The sequence below is a fragment of the Rhineura floridana genome, chromosome 9 (genome assembly GCF_030035675.1).
Source record: "Rhineura floridana isolate rRhiFlo1 chromosome 9, rRhiFlo1.hap2, whole genome shotgun sequence".
Lineage (NCBI taxonomy): Eukaryota > Metazoa > Chordata > Lepidosauria > Squamata > Rhineuridae > Rhineura > Rhineura floridana.
The window spans coordinates 40,895,242-40,920,605 of NC_084488.1; the positions used below are offsets into that span (position 1 = coordinate 40,895,242).

General features: G+C 40.7%; 1 protein-coding gene across 7 annotated transcripts in view; it reads left to right on the forward strand.

Annotated features, from left to right (window-relative positions):
• Positions 1-25,364, forward strand: part of IRF2 (interferon regulatory factor 2) — a 65,840-nt gene that overhangs the window by 35,684 nt on the left and 4,792 nt on the right. For 6 of the 7 annotated variants that reach the window (XM_061583466.1, XM_061583461.1, XM_061583465.1 and 3 more), the window contains 8 exons: positions 1,360-1,452; positions 2,390-2,489; positions 2,983-3,159; positions 4,236-4,282; positions 6,007-6,121; positions 7,025-7,189; positions 8,741-8,787; positions 12,322-13,667. In XM_061583466.1, the coding sequence (XP_061439450.1) occupies positions 1,366-1,452; positions 2,390-2,489; positions 2,983-3,159; positions 4,236-4,282; positions 6,007-6,121; positions 7,025-7,189; positions 8,741-8,787; positions 12,322-12,642 (1,059 nt within the window). In that variant the 5' untranslated portion in view covers positions 1,360-1,365 and the 3' untranslated portion in view covers positions 12,643-13,667. Of the gene's footprint in view, positions 1-1,359; positions 1,453-2,389; positions 2,490-2,982; positions 3,160-4,235; positions 4,283-6,006; positions 6,122-7,024; positions 7,190-8,740; positions 8,788-12,321; positions 13,668-25,364 lie in introns of those variants that run through there. The other variant, XR_009757785.1, reaches the window with a different exon arrangement.

Below are 25,364 nucleotides of genomic sequence, written 5' to 3' on the forward strand. Positions count from 1 at the left end.
TGTACTTAGACTTTCAAAAAGCGTTTGACAAGGTACCTCACCAAAGACTTCTGAGGAAGCTTAGCAGTCATGGAATAAGAGGAGAGGTCCTCTTGTGGATAAGGAATTGGTTAAGAAGCAGAAAGCAGAGAGTAGGAATAAACGGACAGTTCTCCCAATGGAGGGCTGTAGAAAGTGGAGTGCCTCAAGGATCAGTATTGGGACCTGTACTTTTCAACTTGTTCATTAATGACCTAGAATTAGGAGTGAGCAGTGAAGTGGCCAAGTTTGCTGTCGACACTAAATTGTTCAGGGTTGTTAAAACAAAAAGGGATTGCAAAGAACTCCAAAAAGACCTCTCCAAACTGAGTGAATGGGCGGAAAAATGGCAAATGCAATTCAATATAAACAAGTGTAAAATTATGCATATTGGAGCAAAAAATCTTAATTTCACATATACGCTCATGGGGTTTGAACTGGCGGTGACCGACCAGGAGAGAGACCTCGGAGTTGTAGTGGACAGCACGATGAAAATGTCGACCCAGTGTGCGGCAGCTGTGAAAAAGGCAAATTCCATGCTAGGGATAATTAGGAAAGGTATTGAAAATAAAACAGCTGATATCATAATGCCGTTGTATAAATCTATGGTGCGGCCGCATTTGGAATACTGTGTACAGTTCTGGTCGCCTCATCTCAAAAAGGATATTATAGAGTTGGAAAAGGTTCAGAAGAGGGCAACCAGAATGATCAAGGGGATGGAGGGACTCCCTTATGAGGAAAGGTTGCAGCATTTGGGGCTTTTTAGTTTAGAGAACTTTAGAGGCGGGTCAGAGGAGACACGATAGAAGTGTATAAAATTATGCATGGCATTGAGAAAGTGGATAGAGAAAAGTTCTTCTCCCTCTCTCATAATACTAGAACTTGTGGACATTCAAAGAAGCTGAATGTTGGAAGATTCAGGACAGACAAAAGGAAGTCCTTCTTTACTCAGCGCATAGTTAAACTATGGAATTTGCTCCCACAGGATGCAGTAATGGCCACCAGCTTGGATGGCTTTAAAAGAAGATTAGACAAATTCATGGAGGACAGGGCTATCAATGGCTACTAGCCATGATGGCTGTGCTCTGCCACCCTAGTCAGAGGCAGCATGCTTCTGAAAACCAGTTGCCGGAAGCCTCAGGAGGGGAGAGTGTTCTTGCACTCGGGTCCTGCTTGCGGGCTTCCCCCAGGCACCTGGTTGGCCACTGTGAGAACAGGATGCTGGACTAGATGGGCCACTGGCCTGATCCAGCAGGCTCTTCTTATGTTCTTATGTACTGTTGTAAAGGAAACATATCTGGCTTGTCAAATAATTTAGCAGTGCTTTCTCTTCTTGCAAAGGTAACAATGCCAGTAGAAAGAATGCGAATGCGGCCGTGGCTGGAGGAACAAATAAATTCAAACAAAATACCAGGTCTGAAATGGCTAAATGAGGTAAGGCATGTCTGTATTTTTAAACATTATTATTAACAATATTTATTAATTGCCTTTCTGCCTACAAAGACCTTTAAGGTGATATGCAGTATAAAAATAAGAATACAGATATAAACACTAATTCAAACCAAACCAAACCATTACTTAAACAAAACCAGAGAATGGAATTTAAAGCCCATGAAAAACCAGGTGAAAGAAAATGTTTTTAAAGCCCATCTAAAGCTAGGCAAAAGTGGGGCCAACTTGATAAACAAAACAGACAATTGGTTCATTCATAATGTTAAGCCATGGTTTGAGGCTACAGGAATTACTCCTGTATTCACACTGATCAAACCTTGGACGCCAATCCAAGTTTTCAAGATTTTGGTTTGAGTGTAACAAAAAACTATGGTTTGCTGTAAATTAGGAAGTAAATAATTATGTGGCGTATGCAAGGAAAGAAGAAGGGGCAGGTGAGTACAGGGCTGATTCCCATATTACATGTGAAGCAACCCATACTATTAGTTTTCTATACTCATGGCTTTCTGGGAAATTTTTTAGACCACTTTATTCTATGGACTTGGAGCAATTATAGACATTTTCCAGACATGTACAGTTCTGTTCCCAAGCGGCCCACTCTCTAAGTAATTTAAATAATCAAAATGTTTAAGCTAAAAGAGGCCAGTGAAATCAGTAATGTTTGTTTGAAATCACAGTAAGGCATCTGAATAGTTTCCAGGATTTAGTAATTCTCGAATGGGCAATAGGACACCACAAAGTGGGTTGTTGTCCACCAATTACTTGGAAGAGGCAGAAACATTATTGAGCCAGCAAGTGAGGAAGTGACAGAAAATATGGGCAGGTTGTACAACTGTAGTCTGTTTGTAAAGTAAGAAAGTTGTATGATGATCTACAAGTTGAGATAATTGTGGGTTTCCTGTTCATTTTTCTTTTCCAGGAAAAAATGATTTTTCAGATTCCTTGGATGCACGCTGCACGCCATGGGTGGGATGTTGAAAAAGATGCTCCTTTATTTAGGAACTGGGCTATTCACACAGGTAAGAAAAGTTCCATGGTACTGGGCAGATTTATTGTGGAGATTTTGTCTCTTCTTTCAATGTTGTAATTTTCTATTTTGCTTTTCCACATGATCACCATTACCCAGTGTCCCATCTGTAGTGCAGTGGGAACAATGGGGCTTTTGCAGCTACAAGGACTCCCCCGATGTAATCATCTGGAGGAAACAGATCTACACATGCATCCCTTTGCCTGCTCAGAGCTGTCCTCTCCATTCAAATGAATGGGGAAGCCCTGTAAGTGTGGCGGGGTTATATGCATATCAGAGATGTCTGTGCCTGGAGCTCGTTGCTAATTTGATGGGTCAAATATAGATAAATTTGGAGCAAGATAAATTTGAGGAAGTATTTTTCCATGTTGTGCAAGATGTTCAGAACTTCTCAGTCTGTTTGTAGTCTTGATAAGAAGGGTTCCTGATTTTTTCACATAAGATGTATTATTCCACAAATCCCAAATCTTTTTCTTCTTTCTTAGGGAAGTACCAGCCAGGAGTTGATAAAGCAGATCCAAAGACATGGAAGGCAAACTTTCGATGTGCTATGAACTCCTTGCCTGATATTGAAGAAGTCAAAGACAAAAGCATAAAGAAGGGAAATAATGCCTTCCGGGTTTACCGGATGCTGCCATTATCTGAGAGGCCTTCAAAGAAAGGTAGATAAAAGGAACATTGTGGGCCTAGCAATTGGCTTAGTGATAGAGACTGCTATTCTGGAAATCAAGAGAGCCATGCTGATCGTGGGCTGCTTCTTATGTTGGGTAGATACAGATTAATGGAGAGCTGTTTTCTTTGTGGCAGACACATCTGGTCTGTAAAATCCCCACTGACAATAAATTGTGTAATGTCTTCACTTTCCTGCAGAAGCAAGAGACAATTGCCCTCAGATAAGCAGATAGGTGGCAAATTTTGATTTGATTTGATATTTGTATGCCGATTTTCCAACAACAAAGCTGAGCTCAAATCAGCTAGCAACAAAACGTTAATAAAAACACTTCCTAATACAAAAGAAACATACACTGTATACAGAATATATATAAATATACAGAAATGGCACTAGCCTCACTCATATCTCTACCAAGCACTGTATGTGGCATCATCACACTGGGCATTTCTCTTCACCCACTGCTTATAACAATGAGGGTAGCAGCCATAGCTCAGTGGTAGAGCACATGCTTTGCAGGCAGAAGGTTCCGGGTTCAATCCCTGACATCTCCAGTTGAAAAAAGGATCAGGTCGGACTACCTGAAACCCAGGAAAGCCACAGCCAGACAGAGTAGATGATACAGGGCAAGATGGACAAACATTCTCACCTGGCTGGTATAAGACAGCTTCATATGTGCCAGGATGTGAGGCAGGGTTGGGCAAATGCACACTGCAATAATGTATTGCATTTTACTGGCTATTCAGAGGAAGAGAAGAGAAAAAGGAATGTAGCAGGGGCTCTGTGGTTCTTGCAACAACTAGTTTCCCCCTAAATTCCTAATTTAGTGAGGCATCTCGCTCCTCATTCATATTGATGAACGGCTGCTGTACAGGCTGTCTTACTTTCAGTATGTTTTGAACTGGTAATTTAGTCTATCTCATGTACCACTGAAATTAGAATTATGATCAAGATTAAGTCCAGTGACTTTCATATTTGGAGATCCTTTATAGTATGTTGGGGTTAGGCAAAATTGTCCACCAGTCTATCAGGAAATTAATGTAAAAAAAATCCCTTACATTTATACAGGAAAGAAACCCAAGCCAGACAAGGAAGACAAAATGAAACACATTAAGGTAAATATTTTATCATTTCATGGGCAAAGACATTACAATTTACAATTGCAAGATTAATGGGGAAAGCGTTTCATGATATAACGCCTGTCAACTATATCATGAATTCTCTCATTGGCTTGGTTCACACACAAACCACAGTTTGAAATAAACTGTGGTTTAATGCACACAAGCACTTTGCTCTTCCCACACTCCTGACTGTGCCATCCTGAGGAGGAAACAAACCCAGAGTGTGGCTTGTCATGATGGGCAAACCTGAGCTCGTGGTTTGTTTCTCTCCAAATGAGCAATACCCAAGGGTTGTTCTTTGCTTGTTGCTCGTGGTCTGTTTAGAGGAAACAAACCAAGAGTCCAGGTTTGCATGACATGACAAGCCAGACTGGCTTGTGTTCTTCCCCATGTGGCACAGAAAGTCTTGCCTATTTTTATGTGAAAACACAGAATGTGCCAAATGACTACTTAGTACAAGGTTTTATTCTCCCGTTGTCATTGTTGATGACCTTTTTATTGTCCCAAGGAATCTTGCAGCAAAAGACAAAAACCTGTGGAGTTGAGATCACTCTGGGAGGTATCACTTAAAAGTCTTTGCATGCAGTTTGTCAAGGCTGTGGAACAAATTTGTGTAATTTTCTGTTCTGTTGCATAATTTGTCTTGCATTTTAAAAAAAGTATTTTCCGTAATTTATTCTAGGCAAGGAGCTATGCAGGGCACTGAATTCTGCCCCTCTCCAAACTCCCCCCAACACACACACACAAAACTATTGGAAAGCACATTCCTGGTTACCTCCTGGGATTCCAGCCGCATTGTCTACACACTTTTAAGCATATGCTTAAGGGACAGAAAAGTGAGATTCTTTGGACATCTAATTTTGTGCAGAGTATTCCCATGCAATTGTATTCCCATGCAATTATAGTATAAACAAAGCCTTTCTGTCACCCGCTAGAAATGGGAGATGCTCCTTAGTTGTGGGCATTTAATTTTACTCTTCCCCTTCTCCATCCAAATGTGGAACAGAAGAGTTAAGCAAATTTTGAAACAAACAAACCCCACAAATGGGGTCTCCAGTCCTTATACCCTTGTACCAGCAGAAGTTGGCCTGCTAAAAGGCATTTCTTTGCCAGCTTTATATCTCTTCTTCTCTGGGGGCATGGATTCTCTGAAGAGAGATCATATGCCACTCAGATACATTTTTTTGGTTACAAAGATCAGGTGTAGTTTTAAGGAAGGCTTTTGTAAGAAGTCTTGGTTACTGTAAATAGGAAGAAGCTTGATTATTTCTTTATTTAGTGGTGGGGCACTCATTATTCTCATGCATTCTCTGCTCCTAGCACTCCAATGTACATGGAAAGCTGTAATTAATATTTAATAGGAATAAGTGTTTCAGACAGTACATCACCTTTGTAACCCCATCATGTTTAATTTTTCATTACAAACTGCATTAAAATTTCTTGGAAGGCACCTTGTGAACTCCACACTTTGCTTTTATGCATGCAAGCAACTTGTGTGAAAAGGACTAGGAGAGGCTGCTGTTTCAGTTCTGATCTTAGAAAGCTTGAAATGTCATTTGGCTTTAGTCTAGCCATTCCGACATGGCTGAGAAGTGTGCAGCGGGGACAAAAGGTGAGGGAAAGGCCAATCAAGGATAGCCATGAGATGAAAGATAGCACTTCCACATACCTCTCTCCTCAACCATCTGAACAACTTTCCAATTTTTTTTTCTTTTCAGCAAGAACCAGAAGAATCATCTTATGAACTGAGTAATGGAACAAGTCAGGGGTTTTCTGATTACTGCTTATCTTCCACAATAAAAACTGAAGTTGACAGTACAATAAACATTGTAGGTAAGTGGCTCCAGCATATTCTTTTTCATGGCTGGTGAACTCTTACTGCACTGACTTTGGCCTTCTAAAGTTCATTTTCATAGTAACATAGCAGAATTACAAAAGCAACTGGATTTCCCATTTTGATCTGACCTAATAATATTTTGGTTTAGTTAAGAACCCTGTTAAAAGCTACTGGGGCCGGCACAAATGTGTACCTGGAGTGAGTCTCAGTAGTAGCCCTTGTCGCCAGTGGAAATCAGAACAGGAGCTTGAACAAAATTTCTCAGCTAAAATAAGTATCCAGATTACAGGAAGGGAGAGGAGATGAAGGGTTTTTTGTGGCTTCACATGTAGCTAGAGATTCTCCTTTTTTAAAAATGTAGGAATGGGTACTACCTCTCATTCTACACCAAAGGTCATTTTAATTATAGTATTTTAATCCATATTAAAGGAAGATTTTTTTCAGGTATATTTTTTTAAAATGCCCTTCTTTGAATGGTCCATTGTAGACATGATGTTGCCCCTGACAAACCAAGGTTTGCAAATCAGGAGTTTGCTCTGCTTCTCTCCATTCCCCATGGTCAAGCATTCCATCTTCATCATAGTTATTGCTAACCAAGTTCTCGCTTAACCATGTTTTCAAAGCCTGGTTTCAGAAGGCAGTTAAGATGGGACATAAGCTGAAGCCTCTAATACTAGGACTCGATCCCTATCCATTTTAGGGAATTAAGTTATGGTCTATCACAGTGCTTTTTGCTTGACTTTAATATATGCTCTTTATTATTTATTTTATTTTATTTATTTTGTTGCATTTATATACCGCCCTTAGCAAATAGCTCTCAGGGCGGTGAACAACATAGGATAAAAGCATTAATACAAGTACAGGCAGTCCTCATGATTCTCTCTTGTTTTCTTACCAAGTTGTAGGAGATCCACACTTTGAGTGTGGTTCTGAGGATCATATGATAGTTCCCAATCCACCTGATGTTTGCCAAGTAGTGGAGGTAACAACAGAATGTGATGAGCAACCCAGCAGTATGAGTCAGCTATATCCACTACAGATCTCCCCAGTCTCCTCCTATGCAGGTAATCAACCGTACACTGGCAAAAGAACTCAAGGCCTTGGTTTTAGTCAGGTGTGGGGAAATTTTGGCCCTCCAGCTGCTGCTGAACTACAACTCCCATAATCCCTGGCCATTGGCTGTGCTTCCTAAGGCTGATGGGAGCTGTAGTTCAGCAATATCTGTAGGGCCAAAAGTTCCCTATCCGTGGTTTACATAGATGCCATATTTAAACTTTTGGTAGGTGCTTTTCTATTTTAGAATAGTTGGCAGAGATTCTGTTGGTGCTTTTGGAAAAGGGGTTCTACTAAACACAATTTTTTCTTCTTCTGAGAAACAAAAGACCTAATCCTATTGTAATAGATGGAAAGTATGAATTGAAATTTAATTTACCATTTAAAATACATTCACCAAACCTCACTGTATATGAAAAATTATTAGATAGGTTGTGTTGGGAGTCTTGTGTGCAGCCACACAAGTGCAAGGTGGCATAAGCAAGATAATTACAGGTGTGGCCTGTTCTGAAAAGCTACCTTGTGTTGGCTTTTGCTTAGAAAGGTGGACTATAAATTTCAGTATGTATGCATATATAAATAAAATTACTTGAGATGCAAGGAACTGGAACAAAAAGAGAAGAAGCTTTCTTGTAAGGTTCACAGAACAGCTTGTTCGCCTGAATTATAGCAGCGCTGCTGCATCTAGGAATCATAGGCTGATATATATTCTTGTACATAAAACCCTGTTATGTGACAATTAAATTGTGGAAGGATGTGTAAGCTACATCGCAAGCAAAAGCTTGGTTCTAGGAAAACATAGTGGAGGAGAACACTTAATACATCATCAGGGGGGTGTTTTTGTTTTTTTTAAAACAAGGCCTTGAGGCTGGGAGTCTAGATAAACATTATAAAGTGAAAAAAGGTTATTGCTCATTGCTTTGAGGTAAACCAAAGGAATGTGCAAAGACTGTTGTGCGATTATAGTTGTAGCTTCAGAGGTAATTGAGAAGAGGCTGTTGACCACGCAGCAGGCTGACTTATAGTAGCCATTTCCCCCTTTTTGACCCTCAACCGGAAACAATTTTACATCTTCCTTTCATTAGCAACTTTGAATTCTAGTATTATCATGTCCTCTGTTTTTAGTTATGTGACTTTGTGTACCTGGCATCTTTATGGCATTTCATGGTCTCACCAGTTTTGAACTAGGAAGCTGCTTTATATTGATTCAGATCATTAGTCCATCTAGCTTAATATTGTCCATATTGACTGGCAACCACTCTCCATGGAGGTCTCTCCCTGACCTACTTGGAGATGCCTGGGATTGAACCTGGGATCTTCTGCATGCAAAGCAGATGCTCTACCACTGAGCTACAGTCCTTCCCCACATGGCGTAGGCTGGTTCTGGATAAGCCTCATAATAACGCTGACTTGGAATCCGTTCTTGGATAAGAGGAAACCTAACCTAACTGACTTTTGGAAAACAAAAACATTAACCATATAGTGGATTTTTGTTTATATTGATTATTACAAGCAAGACCCATGTTCAGTACCCATATTTTTATCCTCATTATGTCCCACAGAAAGTGAAACAACAGACAGCATACCAAGCGATGAAGAAAATGCACAGGTAAGCAAATGAATATAAAATATTAGTCTCTTTTTTGTTCTCCCAAATATGTTTCAGTTCACTCCTTTTATGATTTGAATAGTGGCAATGTAAAGATTTTTCTTTACTTGTTTAGAAATTTCTATCCCTCCTTTCATCCACAAAGGCCCCTAAGGCATCTCACAGCAGAATAAAAACAATATACATTAAATTAAAATCATGACAATTAAATTAAGATATTTATTGGATTAGAAAATCATAACCAAAATATTTAAAAAACCCTGGAGCAGCATTATAACTATCAGACCAGCAGGGAGAAACCAGCTGTTAGAATAGCTCAAATGCCTTCAAAACAAAAAAGCTCTTCAGCATTCACCTAAAGGCTGAAAGAGAGGGAGCCAATTTGATCTCTTGAGGAAAAGAGTTCCACAGTATTGGTGCCACTACTGAGAAGCCTCTGCCCATTTCCCAGCCATCCAAGATTCTGAAGGTAAAGAGATGCAAAGCCAGGACTCAGATGATGAACATGAAGGGTGGGTAACCTCATGCAGGAGAAGATAGGCTGCCCCCACCCAATTTTGGTGGGGGCAGCAGCAGCGAAAATCAATAAAGTAGACACAACACTAGGATGGGAAGATCCCAATGCCCTGATGGGGATGCAAATTGGCTCTTCTCTGATAATGAACTTGATCATTTAATAAGTGGACAGGGGGTGATATGCATGGATCAGATGAGGAGGTGGAGCTATATGCCTGCATGCACATGTACACTATATACATGGTAGTGAGTGCTTAGATGACACTAAGAAATGACAAGCACCACAGACCAGATAGTCAGTCTAAAAATCAAGGCTGCCATCCCAAAACCTATTTGTTAATTCATTTGGCCCTGGTCTGAAGTAGACTGCTTAGGAGTATGAAACGTAGGTATTTTAACTTAAGAGCCATTCAACTGCTCCCGCTGAAAATGGCCTCTGCATAGGCAGGACTCTCCACAGCTGCAGCAACATTCAGCTTGGTCAGCTAGACTGTGTGGCACATAATCACGCCAGTACCAAAAGCCCCCAGGGATGTGTGGTGCAGGCAGGGGCTTCACCATGCAGTGTTGCTGACCCACATGGGATACTTCCAACAAATAAATGTGCTGTTGCTGCTAACCATTGTAACAACTTTGTTTCAGCTTGTGATGCCGAACTAATAAAGCAACACTATAAATACAATCATGACAAGGCATTTGCGTATTTCAGCTCCAGTACAGCCGATGATATTTATACTCACAGAGTCCCTGGGGAACTTTGCTATAGCTTTTGCAGCTGCTACTTTTCCATAAGAGAAGTGGAATCTAGAAGTTACCACAACTCCTCTGGAGCTCTAGTTGCACACTAGCAGTTTTTAGTAGCAACCATATTCCTCCTGTAGCATAGAATTGCTCCCAAGTAAAGATGTCAGGGAATTTTTAACGAGAGAAGAAATGGGTAATTTTCAATTATTCATCCCATGTTGAGAACGGAAATCAATCCAGCTAGTATGATTGCTATTGGCTGCTGTTATTTTCAGTTTGCAAACAATATGTAATTGATTATTTCTTCCACGTTTGCATAGTGTTTCCTTTTCATTGAAATGAATGGTGTGGAATAAGGTAATAATAATGTAATTAATTGTATCAATAAATATATAAAATTCCACCACAACAGACGGTGAGATGAATCACATAGGTTTTGTTGAAAGCTGAACTTCAGCAGAACAGAAACAGCAGTGCATGCAAGGAACACTGGTCGGAAGATAAATTGATGCCTTCTTACATCCCAACTCCCAAGTCAGCCTGAATTCAAGTATTCTTGCTTAGCTGGTTTGCAAATCAGGCTGTGTTGAGGTAGCAGCTGACAGAATCTGCTCAAGAGGGCCCAGTGTCAATGCAAGGGAAACACTTTTCCTTGTATTCACATTCAGACCTGGTGCCAATATTTACACCTCCAGCATTGCTGGATTGAACTCTTCGCTCCAACTCCTGCATGGCACAGTTGTGCTGCAGAGGGCATGTTGTGCCATCCCAGTGGAGGCCAGAAGAGATCAAGGCCTTCTTATGTAGCATTCTGTGACACTTTTTTTGGCCCAGAGCAGCTATTGGGGTTGGTGCATATCTGCACCAGACATAGCTAATAATCAGGCAAACTGCTTTGGTGTAATACATATTTTTCCTTCACACTTCAGCAGTCATGGCATTAGTGCAATCTGCAAGCTAAGAGTATATGACACTTCTTTTTACACCATCAAAATGAGCTGTGAAGTCTTCCGTTGGGAACTGGTATGAACTAGCGGCTGTGCATAACATTTTCTGAATATAAAAATCACACTGGGAACATGCACTAGCTGCAGGCTTGTTTGTTTGTCATATCTTGGTCACAAGCTGCCACTTTTGGATTTCCTGAGTTCGTATGTGGTTGAACACAATGGCAGGAAGTTCTCCTACCCATGATGGAAAGCTGCTTACACATGTGATACCTGTGAGATGAAATATAGTTCTTGTCCAGCCTCAGTCACTACTTGCATGAGAGAAAAACAAGAGAAAAAGCATTTTTCACTTGCAGTTTCTGTTGCTGATTTTTGTTTTTAACTCTGCCATTGGGCCAGCATTTGGAATGGCAGCTTCTGCATTTTTGTAAATTGGCACAGCACTTTTGCTTCCCGTTGATATCAATGGGAAAGGGTTCAGCCCTAAGCGTGTGTATATATATATATATATATATATATATATATATATATATATATATATATATATATATATATATATATATATATTGAAAATTTGATTTAAAATGGGCCATCTCAGTATGACTTCCCTCTTCTCCACACATATACAAAATGTGCAGAGAGTGGGTTGAACCCACTGCTGCACTCCTGTCCTTGGCACACAATCCAGCCTCCTGACCTCTTCTGTGTGTTTGGTGAAAGGTTTGAATGGGGTGCGTGTGCAATCAGGAACCCTGGGCAATTGGGGTTTTGGGTTTGCATGGAGAGCCTACAAATGTACATCCAAATCTTTCTCCAAATGCATGGAAACCCAGGAAACTGAGGCGATGCATGTTCGAATGCAGGAGCAAGCCAGGGGAAATCATTCTGCTTCTTCCTTTCTACATGTTTAATATGTGCATGGGAGAGGGATGCCTACACAGCCATTTTATCACACTTCAGCTAGCATAACCAAGAAAAGGAACCCAGGACAGGCTGCGCAAGGGACGAGGTGGGGCTACGTAGATAGGGGGAGTCAACGAGGCTCCCTATCCATGGAGTAAAATAAACTGCGAACAATATGGACACTGTTGATGGGTGGTAAAACCTGCCTCATGTTCTAAACACTGCTGTGAAGAGTCTCTCCATTTTCCTTTCCCCCACCCTCCACAGCATGACAACAGTCATTTTGCGAGTGTGATATTATTGTCTCCTCTACAACAGATGACTTTTGCTATCGCAGAGGGGTGTTGGGTTAGAGTATGTGCTAGATGTGGTGTTAGCAGGATTGACAAAGTCTCTTCCATTGGCTGTCTCTTCTCTGCAGGGTCATCTTCAGTGGCAAAAGGAAAACATTGGCGGCAAACAATACTATAGCAACTTGGGGACAAGGAACCCCCCGTACCCGCTCCCTGGTATGGCTACCTTTGTGACTTCTAACAAGCCTGATCTCCAGGTCACCATTAAGGAAGAAAGCTGCCCTCTGCCTTACAACAGCTCATGGCCTTCTTTCCCAGAGCTCCCTCTCCAACAAATAGTGTGTTCCGCTTCTACCAGTCACAGCAGTAGGCCACCGGATCATGAGAACCGGGCAAGCGTCATTAAGAAAACGTCAGATATTACTCAGTCTAGAGTCAAGAGCAGCTAAGCCATGAACTGGCATGTTCTTGGCAGATTTTCCATTGTGGCTTTGAGGAGCACATCTAATGGACATTCAACAAACCCAAGGGGAAAGCCTTGACAAAGCAGAAAATGACTGTGTCCAACTCCAGTACTGGAGCATTTTAAACTCAGGACTCCAACCATCAGAATGTAGAGGTGAAGCTGGACAGAGTCCAAAGGTTACAGAGGGAGAGAAGGCCTACATTGGTTAATTCCAAGGCTTCATCAAGAGGACCAAGAGCCCCCAAATGAAGTTCCGGCACTTCTTGCAGTTAAGGCCACAATGGAACTGAAAACTCCAGAAAGGAAAGGAAAATGTGAACTTGCTTGATTTCTTTTTCAGAATCTATTGTGAATATGTACATAATGCAGTACTAGCAATACTGCAGTCTGCTTTTGCACCTTATTAAAAAAAAGCACTTGCAAAAAAAAGGCCTTTCATTATCTTGCTCTAATTAATGGCACACTTAAAGCCCTTCCACTCATGCCCAACTTTGTTCTTTCCCAAGGCTCTTCTGGCTAATGTTGTCTTGGACTATGAAAAAATGACTTCAGCAGGAAGGTAAAATTTTCTCATGTACATTTCACAGGTTGTTTTTAAGAGTCTTATATGTGTCTAATCTGCTATGCTTGAAAGCTGTGTGGTACAACAGAAGAAAATCTATTACAGATATATTATGCAAATTCCCAGGTTTTAAAGAGAAAAAAAAAACTCTAATTCTAACCAGAGTAAGCTTTTTTATTTTTTTATACAGTGGAATATTTTATTCAAAGTAAAATTCTAAAGTGGATATAATTGTTTTACTTTTTTTATCTTTTCTATAGCAAATTTATAATTTTACAATTCAGTGTCTTGGTTGTCAGCATCTATCACATCTTTGTGGCACATCTTCGTCTTTTTTTTTTTTACAATGTGTAAAGGTGAAATAGCTTTTAATTAATTTTATGTAGCAATCAAACTATCCTGTGGATTGATAATAAATATTATATATAAATAAGTTTTTAAATAAACACCTTTCGTTTATGGGATTTTTTTTAAAAAAATGGATAAAAGGCTTCCAAAGGGAAGAGGATAAAAAGGCAAGGTGGGTTTTTCCTCTGGTCATATATGGTGCATGATATGAGAGGTGTTCCAGTTTAAAGGAGAGGATGGAGGAATAAATGAAAACCTGTTCTAGAAACAACAGACACAATCCAACCAAAGTTAAGTACGTTTTAAGCCCCAACTCTCAGTTGGAAAGTGGAATTTCATAGTGCCTTAGGTACGTTCAGTGTCAAAAATGCTTTACGAGGTTTCAATCCATTCCAGAATCTCAGATGCGTAAATAGTGCTTACACAGAACTCCTGCACGTTAGAGCTTTTCTAAGGTATTCAGACAGTAGTTTATTCCGTTTGCCTGACGTTTCCTTTCCTGATAATGTCCACATTTGATTTGCTCTTTCACATGACATAAAAGCCACTTCTGGAAATTTAGTGGAATATAGTGGAAGTTTAGCACTCGTTTCCATGTTAATTGCTTCCAAAAAAATCTATTTGCAACTCCATTAACCCAGAAAATTACAGGAGTAAAGTGACGAGATTTGGGGTGGTATAAACCGGCATACAGTTCTTTCATGGGGAAATCATGGGAGACAGAATTGCACATGTGTGGAATGAGTGGGGGAATAGACGTAACTCGTGTTACCAAAATCTTGCAAGCTACACAGCAAGTGGATTGGACTGTGAAAGACCAACCCAAATTGTGTTTGCATTTTGACAAATTTGTAGGGCAGTACAATATCTCAGAGAGGAGGTCAGGTCTCCTGCTCCCCTGGTGCATTCACTATAGCTGCCCAACTTCCCTGCTTTTTAAAGTTTGATAGAAACAGCTGTGGGCTATAGGTATGTTCTTAAACCACAAGGTTTTTTGCCTATTAGTGAATTTTCCTGCTTTTTAATCAGGGAGGTAAGAAATGGGATCCTGTCCAAGTTTGCTGAGAATGGATTGCTCATTTGCATGTTTATTGAATTCAGTGCAATTTACTCCCGTGCAATCATGCTTAGGATGGGTGAAACTGACCGGGGGGGAGGGAGGGAGGGCTGGAGTGGGCAGGGGAGGAGGAAGAAGGAAGAGGGGAAGGGAGGAGGAAGGGAGAGGAGAAGGGAAGGAGGGGAAAAGCAGATCTGATCATTTGTATGCTTATTGAGTTCAATGGGATTTACTCCTATGCAGTCATGGTTAGGATAGGAAAAACTGACTATGGGGGAGGAGGAGGGGGAAGGGGAAGGAGTGTATTCGAGGGAGGCAAAGGAAGGGGATGGGGAGGGCAGGTTTGACCAGTTGCATGCTTATATTCAATGGTATTTACTTCCATGCAGTCATGCTTAAGATAGGTGAAACTGACCATGGGGAGGAGAAAGGGGAGGGGGAGGAGAAGGAGGGTATTGGAAGAGGATGGGGAGGGAGGGGCAAGGAAGGGGGAGGGAGGGGCAAGAGGGAGGGGATAGGAGGGAGAAGGGAGGGTGGGTTTGATCATTTGCATACTTTTTGAGTTCAATAGGATTTATTTCTGTGCAATCATGTTTGAATATGGAAATGGACTGCCTTCAAGTTGATCCGGACTTATGTTGACCCTATGAATAGAGTTTTCATGGTAAACGGTATTCAGAGGTGGTTTTACCATTGCCTTCCTCTGAGGCTGAGAGGCAGTGACTGGCCCAAGGTCACCCAGCGAGCTTCATGGCTGTGTGGGGATTTGAACCCTGGTCTCCCAGGTCAGAGTCCAACACCAACCCGGGGGAGGGGAGGGAAGGGGAGGAGAGGAGAGGAGAGGGTGGGTGGGCACTGGGCAGAAGGGAAGCCCCTTTCCTTTCCAAAAGGAAAACTGTGAACAGTATCATTGCTTTTCAGCATTTCCCCCATCTTTTTATTCTACAGCAGGCACACGTAGCCTCCCACCCAAATTTAAACCAAAGCTGTCCCTGGCCACATCCACACCAGACCTTTATTTCACTTTGGACAATCATGGCTTCTCTCAAAGAATCCTGGGACGTGTAGTTAGTGAAGGGTGCTGAGAGTTACTAGGAGACTCCCTGTTCCCCTCACAGATCTTCAGTCAGAGTGGCTGACTGTTAAAGCAGTCTCATCACTGGAGCTCTGTCAGTGGAACAGGAGTCTCCTCTCAGCACCCTTCACAAACTACACTTCCCAGGATTCTCTGAGGGAAGCCATGACTGTCTAAAGTGAAATCAGCCTGGTGTGGGTGTGGCCAACTGATTAGCCAAGCCCAGTAGCTGTGAGTCTGGCTTTTAGAACACTGACAGTTCTTACTGAGCATGCCCCGCGTTATCATAGTGTGCCAGCCAAAAATTTTTAACTTTTAAACTGCAGAAGATGAAGGTCAGAGTATGGGGCAAGGTCAGTATTAGGATTACAGGTACTCTGTGAACATGGATGATTTTTACTGAATTTCAACAGATTATGAGAACTCTGAGAGAAAAAAGTCCAAAAGGGCCCTGGGGTTTTCTCTCTCTCTTTTTTCACTTTGAACTCTTGATTCTCTCTGACTGTATCATGTATCGCCATGAAAATTGAGAGAGTTGTTAAGCAAGCATTTCTGAGTTTAGGACTATAAGTTTTGTAAGGTTTTCTTTTGAAATGAGTTTATGGGAAGCATCAGAATGGCATGGGGGTATTTTCAATTTAACATTGCGGATTGTGAAAAATCCATGCTGGCTATAGTATACAGCCACTCTCATGGCTGTATAATAAATCTGTTGTCATTACTTTAGTCTTTTTGATGTTCAGCTGTAGTCCTGCTTTTGTGGTTTCCTCTTTAATTTTCATCAGCATTCGTTTCAAATTGTTACTGGTTCCTGCTAGTAGTATGGTATTGTCTGCATATCTTAAATTATTGATATTTCTCCCTCCAATTTTCACACCTCCTTCATATTGATCCAGTCCCGCTTTCCATATGATATGTTCTGCTTACAGATTAAACATATAGGGTGATAAAATACACCCGTGTCTCACACCCTTTCCTATTGGGAACCAATTGGTTTCTCCAAATTCTGTCCTTAAAGTAGCCTCTTGTCCAGAGTATAGGTTGCGCATCAGGACTGTCAGATGCTGTGGCACCCCCATTTCTTTTAAAGCATTCCATAGTTTTTCATGATCTACACAGTCAAAAGCTTTGCTGTAATCTATAAATTTCCCTTTCATTTCTCTAATCTTTTGGAATAGGGCTCTTGTTCTTCGCTTTTTGTTGTCCTCTTCTATTTCTGTACAATAACTATTGTAATAGTTCTCTTTGACCCTATTTACTAGTCGCTGTATTGTTGCATTTAGGGTTTGAACTGTGTTTCTCCTTTTGCTTTTGCTTTTGCTTTCCTTCTCTCTTTAACCATTTTAAGTTTTCTTCAGTCATCCATTGAGGTCTTCCTCTCTTTTTAATTAGAGGTACTGTCTTTTTGCATTCTTCCCTGATAATGTCTCTGACTTCACTCCATAGTTCTTCTGGATCTCTGTCAACTAAGTTTAAAGCCTCAAACCTGTTTCTTATTTCATCTTTATATTCTTCTGGGATGTTATTTAAATTGTATGTTGGCATTAGGATTGCTTTGTTCTTCTTTAGCTTTACTCTGATTTTCGATATGACCAGTTCATGATCTGTACTGCAGTCTGCTCCTGGTCTCGTTTTCGCAGAAAGTATGGAATTTCTCCATCTTCTGCTACCAATTATATCATCAATTTGATTCCTATATTGACCATTTGGTGATGTCCATGTGTACAGTCGTCTTTTCAGTTGCTTGAAAAGTGCGTTTGCAAGAAACAAATTATTGGCTTCACAGAATTCAGTAAGTCTCTCTCCTGCTTCATTTCTGTCTCCTAAGCCCCATTTCCCCACAATTCCTAGTTTCCTACTTTTGCATCCCAGTCCCACATGATTATCAGCGCATCTTGTTTTGGTGTGTGATCAATTTCTTCCTGTACTTCTGTGTAAAATCTGTCCAATTCCTCTTCTTCTTTTTTCCTGTTGGAGCATAGACTTGGATGATGGTTATGTTCATAGGTTTCCCATTTAATCTCATTGATATCACTCGCTCAGACCTTGCATTGTAGCTCCTAATTGCTTTTGCTACATCACTTCTCACTATTAAAGCAACCCCATTTCTTCTTACTTTCTCATTTCCTGTGTAAAATATTTTGTAGTTGCCTGATTGTAAATGTCCCATTCCTGTCCATTTTAATTCACTCACGCCAAGTATTGTAATGTTGGTACGTTCCATTTCTTGCTTGACAATTTCTAGCTTTCCTTGGTTCATGCTTCTCACATTCCATGCTCCTATTATGTGCATCATACAACTCCGGATTTTCTTTTTGCATCTGTGCGTTTCATCCTCTGGGCTTCCTTTCGGCTTTGACCCAGTTGCGTCATTAGTCACAGTGCTACTCGTACTTGTCTGTTGTTCTTCCCCAGTAGTGTGCCTTCTGACCTGGGGGTCTCATCTTCCAACACTATCTTGCGTTGCATGTTGGATACTCTGTTCATAGGGTTTTTGTGGAAAGAGGTATTCAGAGGTGGTTTACCATTGCCTTCCTCTGAGTTTGGATGCATCTTAGTCTGGTGTCTCAGCTTTGACCATTCCGCCTTGGGTGCCCCTGCTAGGAGTCTCTTGGTCTAGACGGCATCACTCTCAGCTTCTTCAACACTCTCAAACCCCCTCACCACATTAAGGTGTGCATCCTAGAGGTGGGGTCACCAACTTGGATGGTTTCAAAAGAGGATTAGATAAATTCATGGAGGTTAAGGCTAGCAATAGCTACTACCCATGATGGCTGTGTTCTGCCTCCAACAGAGGCAGTATGCTTCTGAATACCAGTTGCTGGAAACCACAGGAAGGGATAGTGTGATTGTGCTTAGGTCCTGCTTGCAGGCTTCCCATGGGCATCTGGTTGGCCACTGTGAGAATAGGATGCTGAACTAGATGGGTGACTGGCCTGATCCAACAGGTGTAGGCCTCTTCCTTTTGTGATGGGCTTTTGGATTTCATTAACCTCCCCTCCCACCCCCATAATTATAGTACTGGCAAAATAGTGTTTGTCCAAGTTCCGTGATGCTGCTTGTGACATCAGTAAAACAACAAAGGTAGTAAGGGCAGCTATTTAACCCAGATAATTACTTAGCAACTCAGCCAACTACGGCTAAATCAAACTACATGCTTGTTATGTTTCTACCCTACCGAGGGAGGACAGAGCAGCAACTGTCCATTCGGCTGATTTCACAAGGCTGTTAATTGAGCTTCATAGCTGAAGGGCTCATTCACACTTCATTTTCCCAACTTGGATACAAATCTAAAATTAAATAGCAAAATACATGCACTGTATGTTTGAAAATTCACTTTCTACCCAAAATGACACGGCTCCGTTGTATCTTTCGTTTCTGTCTTTTGTTTCTAGAATGTATCACTTTTATTTATAAAACGGTGTGTGTGTGTGTAAACACACCAGCCATGACTGGCTTTGATAATAGTTTATGCAAAAAGTTTTAGCATTTGGAAAAAAACATTCAAGTAGCAAACATTTTCCTGTAATTTGGAAAAGAACTTAAATGTTAGCAATTTATCATACAGTGCAGTGTCACAGTGCAACTAGGAAACCACAAGTGAGCACAGGCCTCACACTCACAGCTGTTACTGATAATGGGTTTTTCCAAGTATGTGTGCTTTTGCTCACATGGTAGCAGCAACATTGTTGCAGTGCAGGATTTTAACTGTTTCTTATCACTCAGGACAACAGGTCCAAATGCTTGTACTTTTAGGAGCCATGGGAGTGCTAAGAAAGTGTAGACAATTCCTTTTTCTTTGGCCCATTTGTAAGTGCTCTTTTTGTTCAGGATCCAACTACATTTAGGGATTCTTTTTGAGTTCTGTAAAGCCAGACGATGATCTCTACCCCAGGCCTCATAGGGAGTATATGTGCTCCTAGAACAAGAGGATATGATTGAATCTTCCTTATACTTCAGGGATTGCCCAAAGTGTCCAGCTCCAAAGGATACTAAGAAAATCCCTTAGTAATGAATGTAAAGGATTTCTCTGTACTATGACTCTGATCCATTGGCACACATATACAGCAGTAGTGATCAGCTGCTTCAAGAAATGGGGGGGCAACAGAAAGGGGCCTAGATCTGGTCCTAATCCCTACTCTGATAAGTGCTATCACAGAGCTAGAAGGTAATTTAGACAGCAAATGATCTGCAAGCATCTACAATGAAATATTTATAATTATAAATTTATTATTTGCTTTTCTTCAAGATTTGGGTGACCTACAAAACAAAAATCAAAAAATACCATCAAATAATTAAGGGAAATAAATGCTTAAGAGGAATAAATAACAAATAAAGTGTCCTGGTGCAAGAAAATAGCATAGGATATTTAAGAGAGCACCAGCATAATAACTCCACCCAGTTGACAAATGCTATCATAACCTACTAAGCACCTTGTACAACAGGTACAACTTCAACTACTATGTCAACAAGGCATCAGTTCCATACCTGCTAATCTGAAAACAAACTTGTCAGAAACCAAACAAACTGCTGTTTCAGGAAGGAAAGATTCCATGAAGTACTCATGGGGTGGGGAAAATATTGAAAGATCAAAGAATGTTATCAAAGCAACAATAAAACAAGGATGCCTTTATAACAATTAAAAATATCCAAAAACTGGAGACTGGTCAGTGGTTTCACCAAATTATTTTTCATAGCAAGCATCTGTAAAAAAACAAAATAAAAATCTGTAAAGCATTAAGAAATCCCAAACAGTTTCAGGAAACATCAGATAATTCAAGATCCTGCTGGAAACTAGAAGTCATTAGGCTGTGATGGAACACAGAAAGTAGGAGACACCCTACGCTCCCAGGAAAAGGACTTATGTATCCCCATCAAACAAACCTCAGAAGACGGAAGAACACACAAAACGGCCTCTTTTGAATGGATAGACTCAAATGCGATGGGAGAAGAAGGTGCTTCTTTGTGTATCGTAATCTTAAGCCATCATCATGGGTGCTTGGTGGACATGACCCATTTATGAAATTCACTAAACAGCAGAATAGTGGGTATTTCAATACCATCTGAAGCGGTTGCACTCAGAAACATCAAGCTGCTGTTACAGACATTTTTGGATATGCTGCTATTTGCTGGAACAGAAGGTCAGTTTCACACTAATCCTGACTAGATATGTGATCACTCCAGGATGATCCTGAAACGCACACATACTCATATGCTACACTCCTTCCTAATTATGGATGTGTGCCCTTTCATCTCATCCAGATCAAAAATACAGATTTCACACAATGCAAACTCTTCATGACAAGGCTACTTTTCTGTGGTGTAATAACCCTATGTTACTAGAAATTGCTGCCACAGAGATACATCTCTGTGTTTCATGGGGATATCATGCCCAGGAAAAACCATGACCATGGCATGTTGTCAAATGTAAAAAATCACTTATAAAAGCAGTCAGTATTGTCAAAGCCATTCATGATAACTGACATTAAAATAGAAGCATCATAACTCCTCTCCCTGAGTTTCCCTGCAAAGAGGCTGTAACAATTGAAACTGAACAGTATATGGTAAGTGTTCTGAGTTTCTAAACTCCTGTCCAGTCACTTTCTTTTTAGGCCAAAGTATTTACATAACCATTAGTCTTTTCTCTATCAAGCCTGATTATCTGAGAGCCATCAAGGCTAGAAACGGTTCAGCAGCAACAATTCAGGTACTGTACAACTTTCCAGTGATGCATTTGTTTCCTTGCCATCACTTACAAAAACAATTCTAGTCTTTCTCAAATAAACTACTTCCACTAGCAGACCATATTCACACAGGGCAGTCTTGGTGGTCCAAAGCAGCACTAAGAAAACATATTCCATTAGTGACACCACACCTCTGTCCTTCCAACATTTTAGTAGCAAAGGCCTCAGGGGAACACCCCAGGCATGGTTCGCTTTGTTTATGTCAGATTTTAAGATCAGGAAATAGCTGTTCTAGGCCTTCATTAATCCTCAGGGATTTTCCTTATTGCTTTGGCACTGCTTTAGCAAACTGCTTTCAAGAAGGTTCAGAACTTTCTCTTACAGAATAGGACCAGTTTAGGAACGTACTTGGGTGGTGGTTGTGATGGAAGCAACAGGTTACACACAAAGGCTGCATCTGAGTAGGAGACTGACAGGGACTGCTTAACCCTTTCCTCATAGATCATTTTTCTGCACAGAATCCACTCTTTCCTCAGACATTTTCCCACTAAAATACCACAGATGCTTTTTTCCCCCTGCAGGGTTGTTTGTATATGGAAACTTGAAAGGAGAAAAATCAACAGAGGAGGCCATTTTGAATAGGAAAATGGCCAGCAGGGAGACTACTAAGCAGCCCTCCATTCCAGCTCCATGCTGGTACTTTGTTTTGGGGAGTATTGCAGCCTCACAAGGCAGATAATTATGACAAAAAATGTCAGGACTTTGTTACATGCCTGTGGTGCCGTGTGTAGTTTTGCCCCTCTCAGCTATATTACTGCCCTGGCAGTTAAAGGACACTGTCAATGGGATAGCAAATGTTTGCAAAATCGTGCACCTTACAAATCTGACTAATACCGTACAGCAGCATTGGATTTTTTTCCAGCCATCTCATCTTGAAGACTTTTCCCTAAATGCTTTAACAAAAAATTTAAACTTGTTATCTAATGCTTACTATTCCTTTCCTGATCCCCTCTGCTTTTCAGTTTCTATGAAGAAATAACTTTGCCTCCCCTATTTCAATATGGTTTCCAGTGGTTTTACTAGCCCTGCTCCTGTGCCTGTAAAAACTGGACTGCATATTTAAGTGGGTACTTTTTTTCCTGGCATGGAGATATGTGATGGTAGAAGCTTTGCCTGCTGTTAAAAGTACAGAAGAAAGGTCTAGTAAAAGGGTTAGCAGCCCTACTGCTTCTGCCCTTCTTCCCACATATAGCAAGATTTAATAATATTAAAACAAAATGTTAGCAAATAAGGATAAATAGACTGTATTATAAAAGTAGTAGATGAGTTTTTATACTCATCATCATTGGCATATGTATAACCACATTTTTACACATCAAAAATAGCCATCAATTCCTTGCATTTACATTAAATGTTGTACTCAGTTGACCAATTTAAGAAACTGTGATAGTTGCTAAAGTTCTACACAACAATCTATGGACTTTGAACTTAAATAACAGCAGTCACTATCTACCTGTGAAATCTCATATGAGGCATTGGATTACACTCTTAATTTCTTTTGAACTTTAGAACCATCAGACTAAGCTTATTGACTAATATCTAGAAGATCATAGCACAGATTAAACAGTTTTAATTTTAGGGAACTCTGGAAGCTCTGTCTTTGTAGAAAACCACAGCATAATGAGCTGTCTTGCCCTGAATCAAAGCAACAGTCTACCTAACCCAGCACGTATGGGCAGCACTTGTATAGGATCTCATTATCTCAGGCGGACCTTTGATGGCTCTGTTGCCCAAGATTTTTTCCCAAGATTATGACTACTGATACCAGAAACTTCTTATTTGCAAATAATATATTCTATCACTGTCTGAGCCTACGTTCTTTCCTGTGATAGGATTATATGGAAAGGACTATATGTAAATTCAAGCAATTATTAACGCACATATTTTTAAAAACCAGTGTGCAAAAACTTAGGAGCCAGTGAGATTTTATCGGAGTCAGATGGGAGGAGATGAGTGTTCTTCACTTCTGTGGAAACACATGGCAGGCTCAATATTTTCAGACACCAGCAGCTATTGGGCATTTCAGTTTTTTCATGCTGTGAATTGAAGTATATATGTATTAATTTCAGTTATACGATCATTCTGAGAGTTCTCTGAGTTACATTTATCTATGCCTTACTTTGAAAAAATTAGGATTGCCATTCTCCACCACCACCACTGGCTCTGTTCTGATCTGTTCAGAGAGAAATGAATCAAGGGAAGCTTTTCCTGAAATGGAGATGAAAGAGGTAGGGAACCTCCAGCCCACTGACCTCTCCACCCAGGCCTTGCTCCTTCACTGGCCCTGCTCTGCCCACTTTGCTTGTGCCCTGTGTCTTTCCAAAGGCCAAGCCACAGAGTGTGGCAGGTGTAGTGGCCTTATAATGGACATTATCCTGCTGCAGTCCAGGGTAGATCTTTGAGCTCTTGCTGCTCCTGCTCCCTGCCACCATGGCCTCCCCTCCACTAGAGATGGACAGATCTGTCAATTTCCGTTCTGTCAGTTTCGCATTTTTCCTATTTTAAAATTCAGTTCTCCACATTTCTGCAGCAATTTGCAACTTCTTTTTTTAAAAAAATCCTCATGAAAATTCTCCAGCATTTTAGTGCAAATTTCTCCTAATAAACAGTTTTGTGTGCAGTTTTGACTGGTGTACACTTTTTTGCAAGCAATTTCTCATCAAATTATGCATTTTTGTATGTTATTCTCACTCGTATATTGATTTTTATGCACACTTTCCCCTAATTTTTGCATTTTGTAAGCATTGTTTGGTTGGTGAATTGCATTGCAAAATTTGAATACTTGCGAATTTCAAAGGATGGCTGTGTTTCAGTTCTCATATTGTTTCGGAAAGTTCAAATTTGATAGATTTGGCTTGAAATACGAACTGAATCAAAATTCTTCCCCTTTCCTACCCTCTGCTCACCTCATCTGCAATGATCCAACCATTGCTGCTGAAGTGAGTATGAGAATGGAGACCAGGACGTGAGAAGGGTGAACTCTTGCAATGCTGTGCAGCACATAAAGCAACTTCCCCAAAGCCCAACAATAGAACATGGTGATTAGATAGCTAAGAATTAAAGGGAAAAGTCACAGGAGTAGGATTTCTTGAGAGAGACAGAAGAGTGGTGATCCTGGGAATAAAGGCACACATTTTCAAAACTAACATTTTGAAAATAGATACAGTGTGAACAAAACTGTAGCCTATATTCTTAAGGCTGTGCTGTTTTAAAAAGTACTAAGCTGCTGAAAAGAAACAGAAGGTCAAGCATGGCTAATTAAAAACATTGAAAAAACCCTTCAAACAGAGCTGTTTTTATAGAGAATCAAAACTCCAACAGCTCAATAACTGACAATATGTTTGAACTTTCAGTTTACACAACAACTTGCTCAGCTAGTCTCTACCCCAAGTTGCCATAGTAACAATTCACTTGGCAGCCTTGCCAAAGTAACTGCATATTATTTCCTAGTACCTGAATGACCTTTGAGCTATAGAACAATAGCTATAGCCCCACGTAGAGCGCATTGCAGTAATCTAACATGGAGGTTACCACAATATGGACAACTGAAGCCAGGTTATCCCTGTTCAGATAGGGACATAGCTGAATCACTAACCAAAGTTGGTAGAAGGCACTCCATGCCACCGAGGCTACCTGAGCCTCAAGTGACAGAGATGGTTCTAGGACAACCCCCAAGCTACGAACCTGCTCCTTCAGGGGGAGTGCAACCCCATCCAGGACAGGTTGGACGTTCACCATCCAGTCAGAGGAACCACCCACCAGCAGCATCTCAGTCTTGTCTGGATTGAGCCTCAGTTTATTAGCCATCATCCAGTCCATTGTCGTAGCCAGGCACCGGTTCAGCACATTGACAGCCCCACCTGAAGAAGATGAAAAGGGGAAACAGAGCTGCGTGTCATCAGCATACTGATGGCAATGC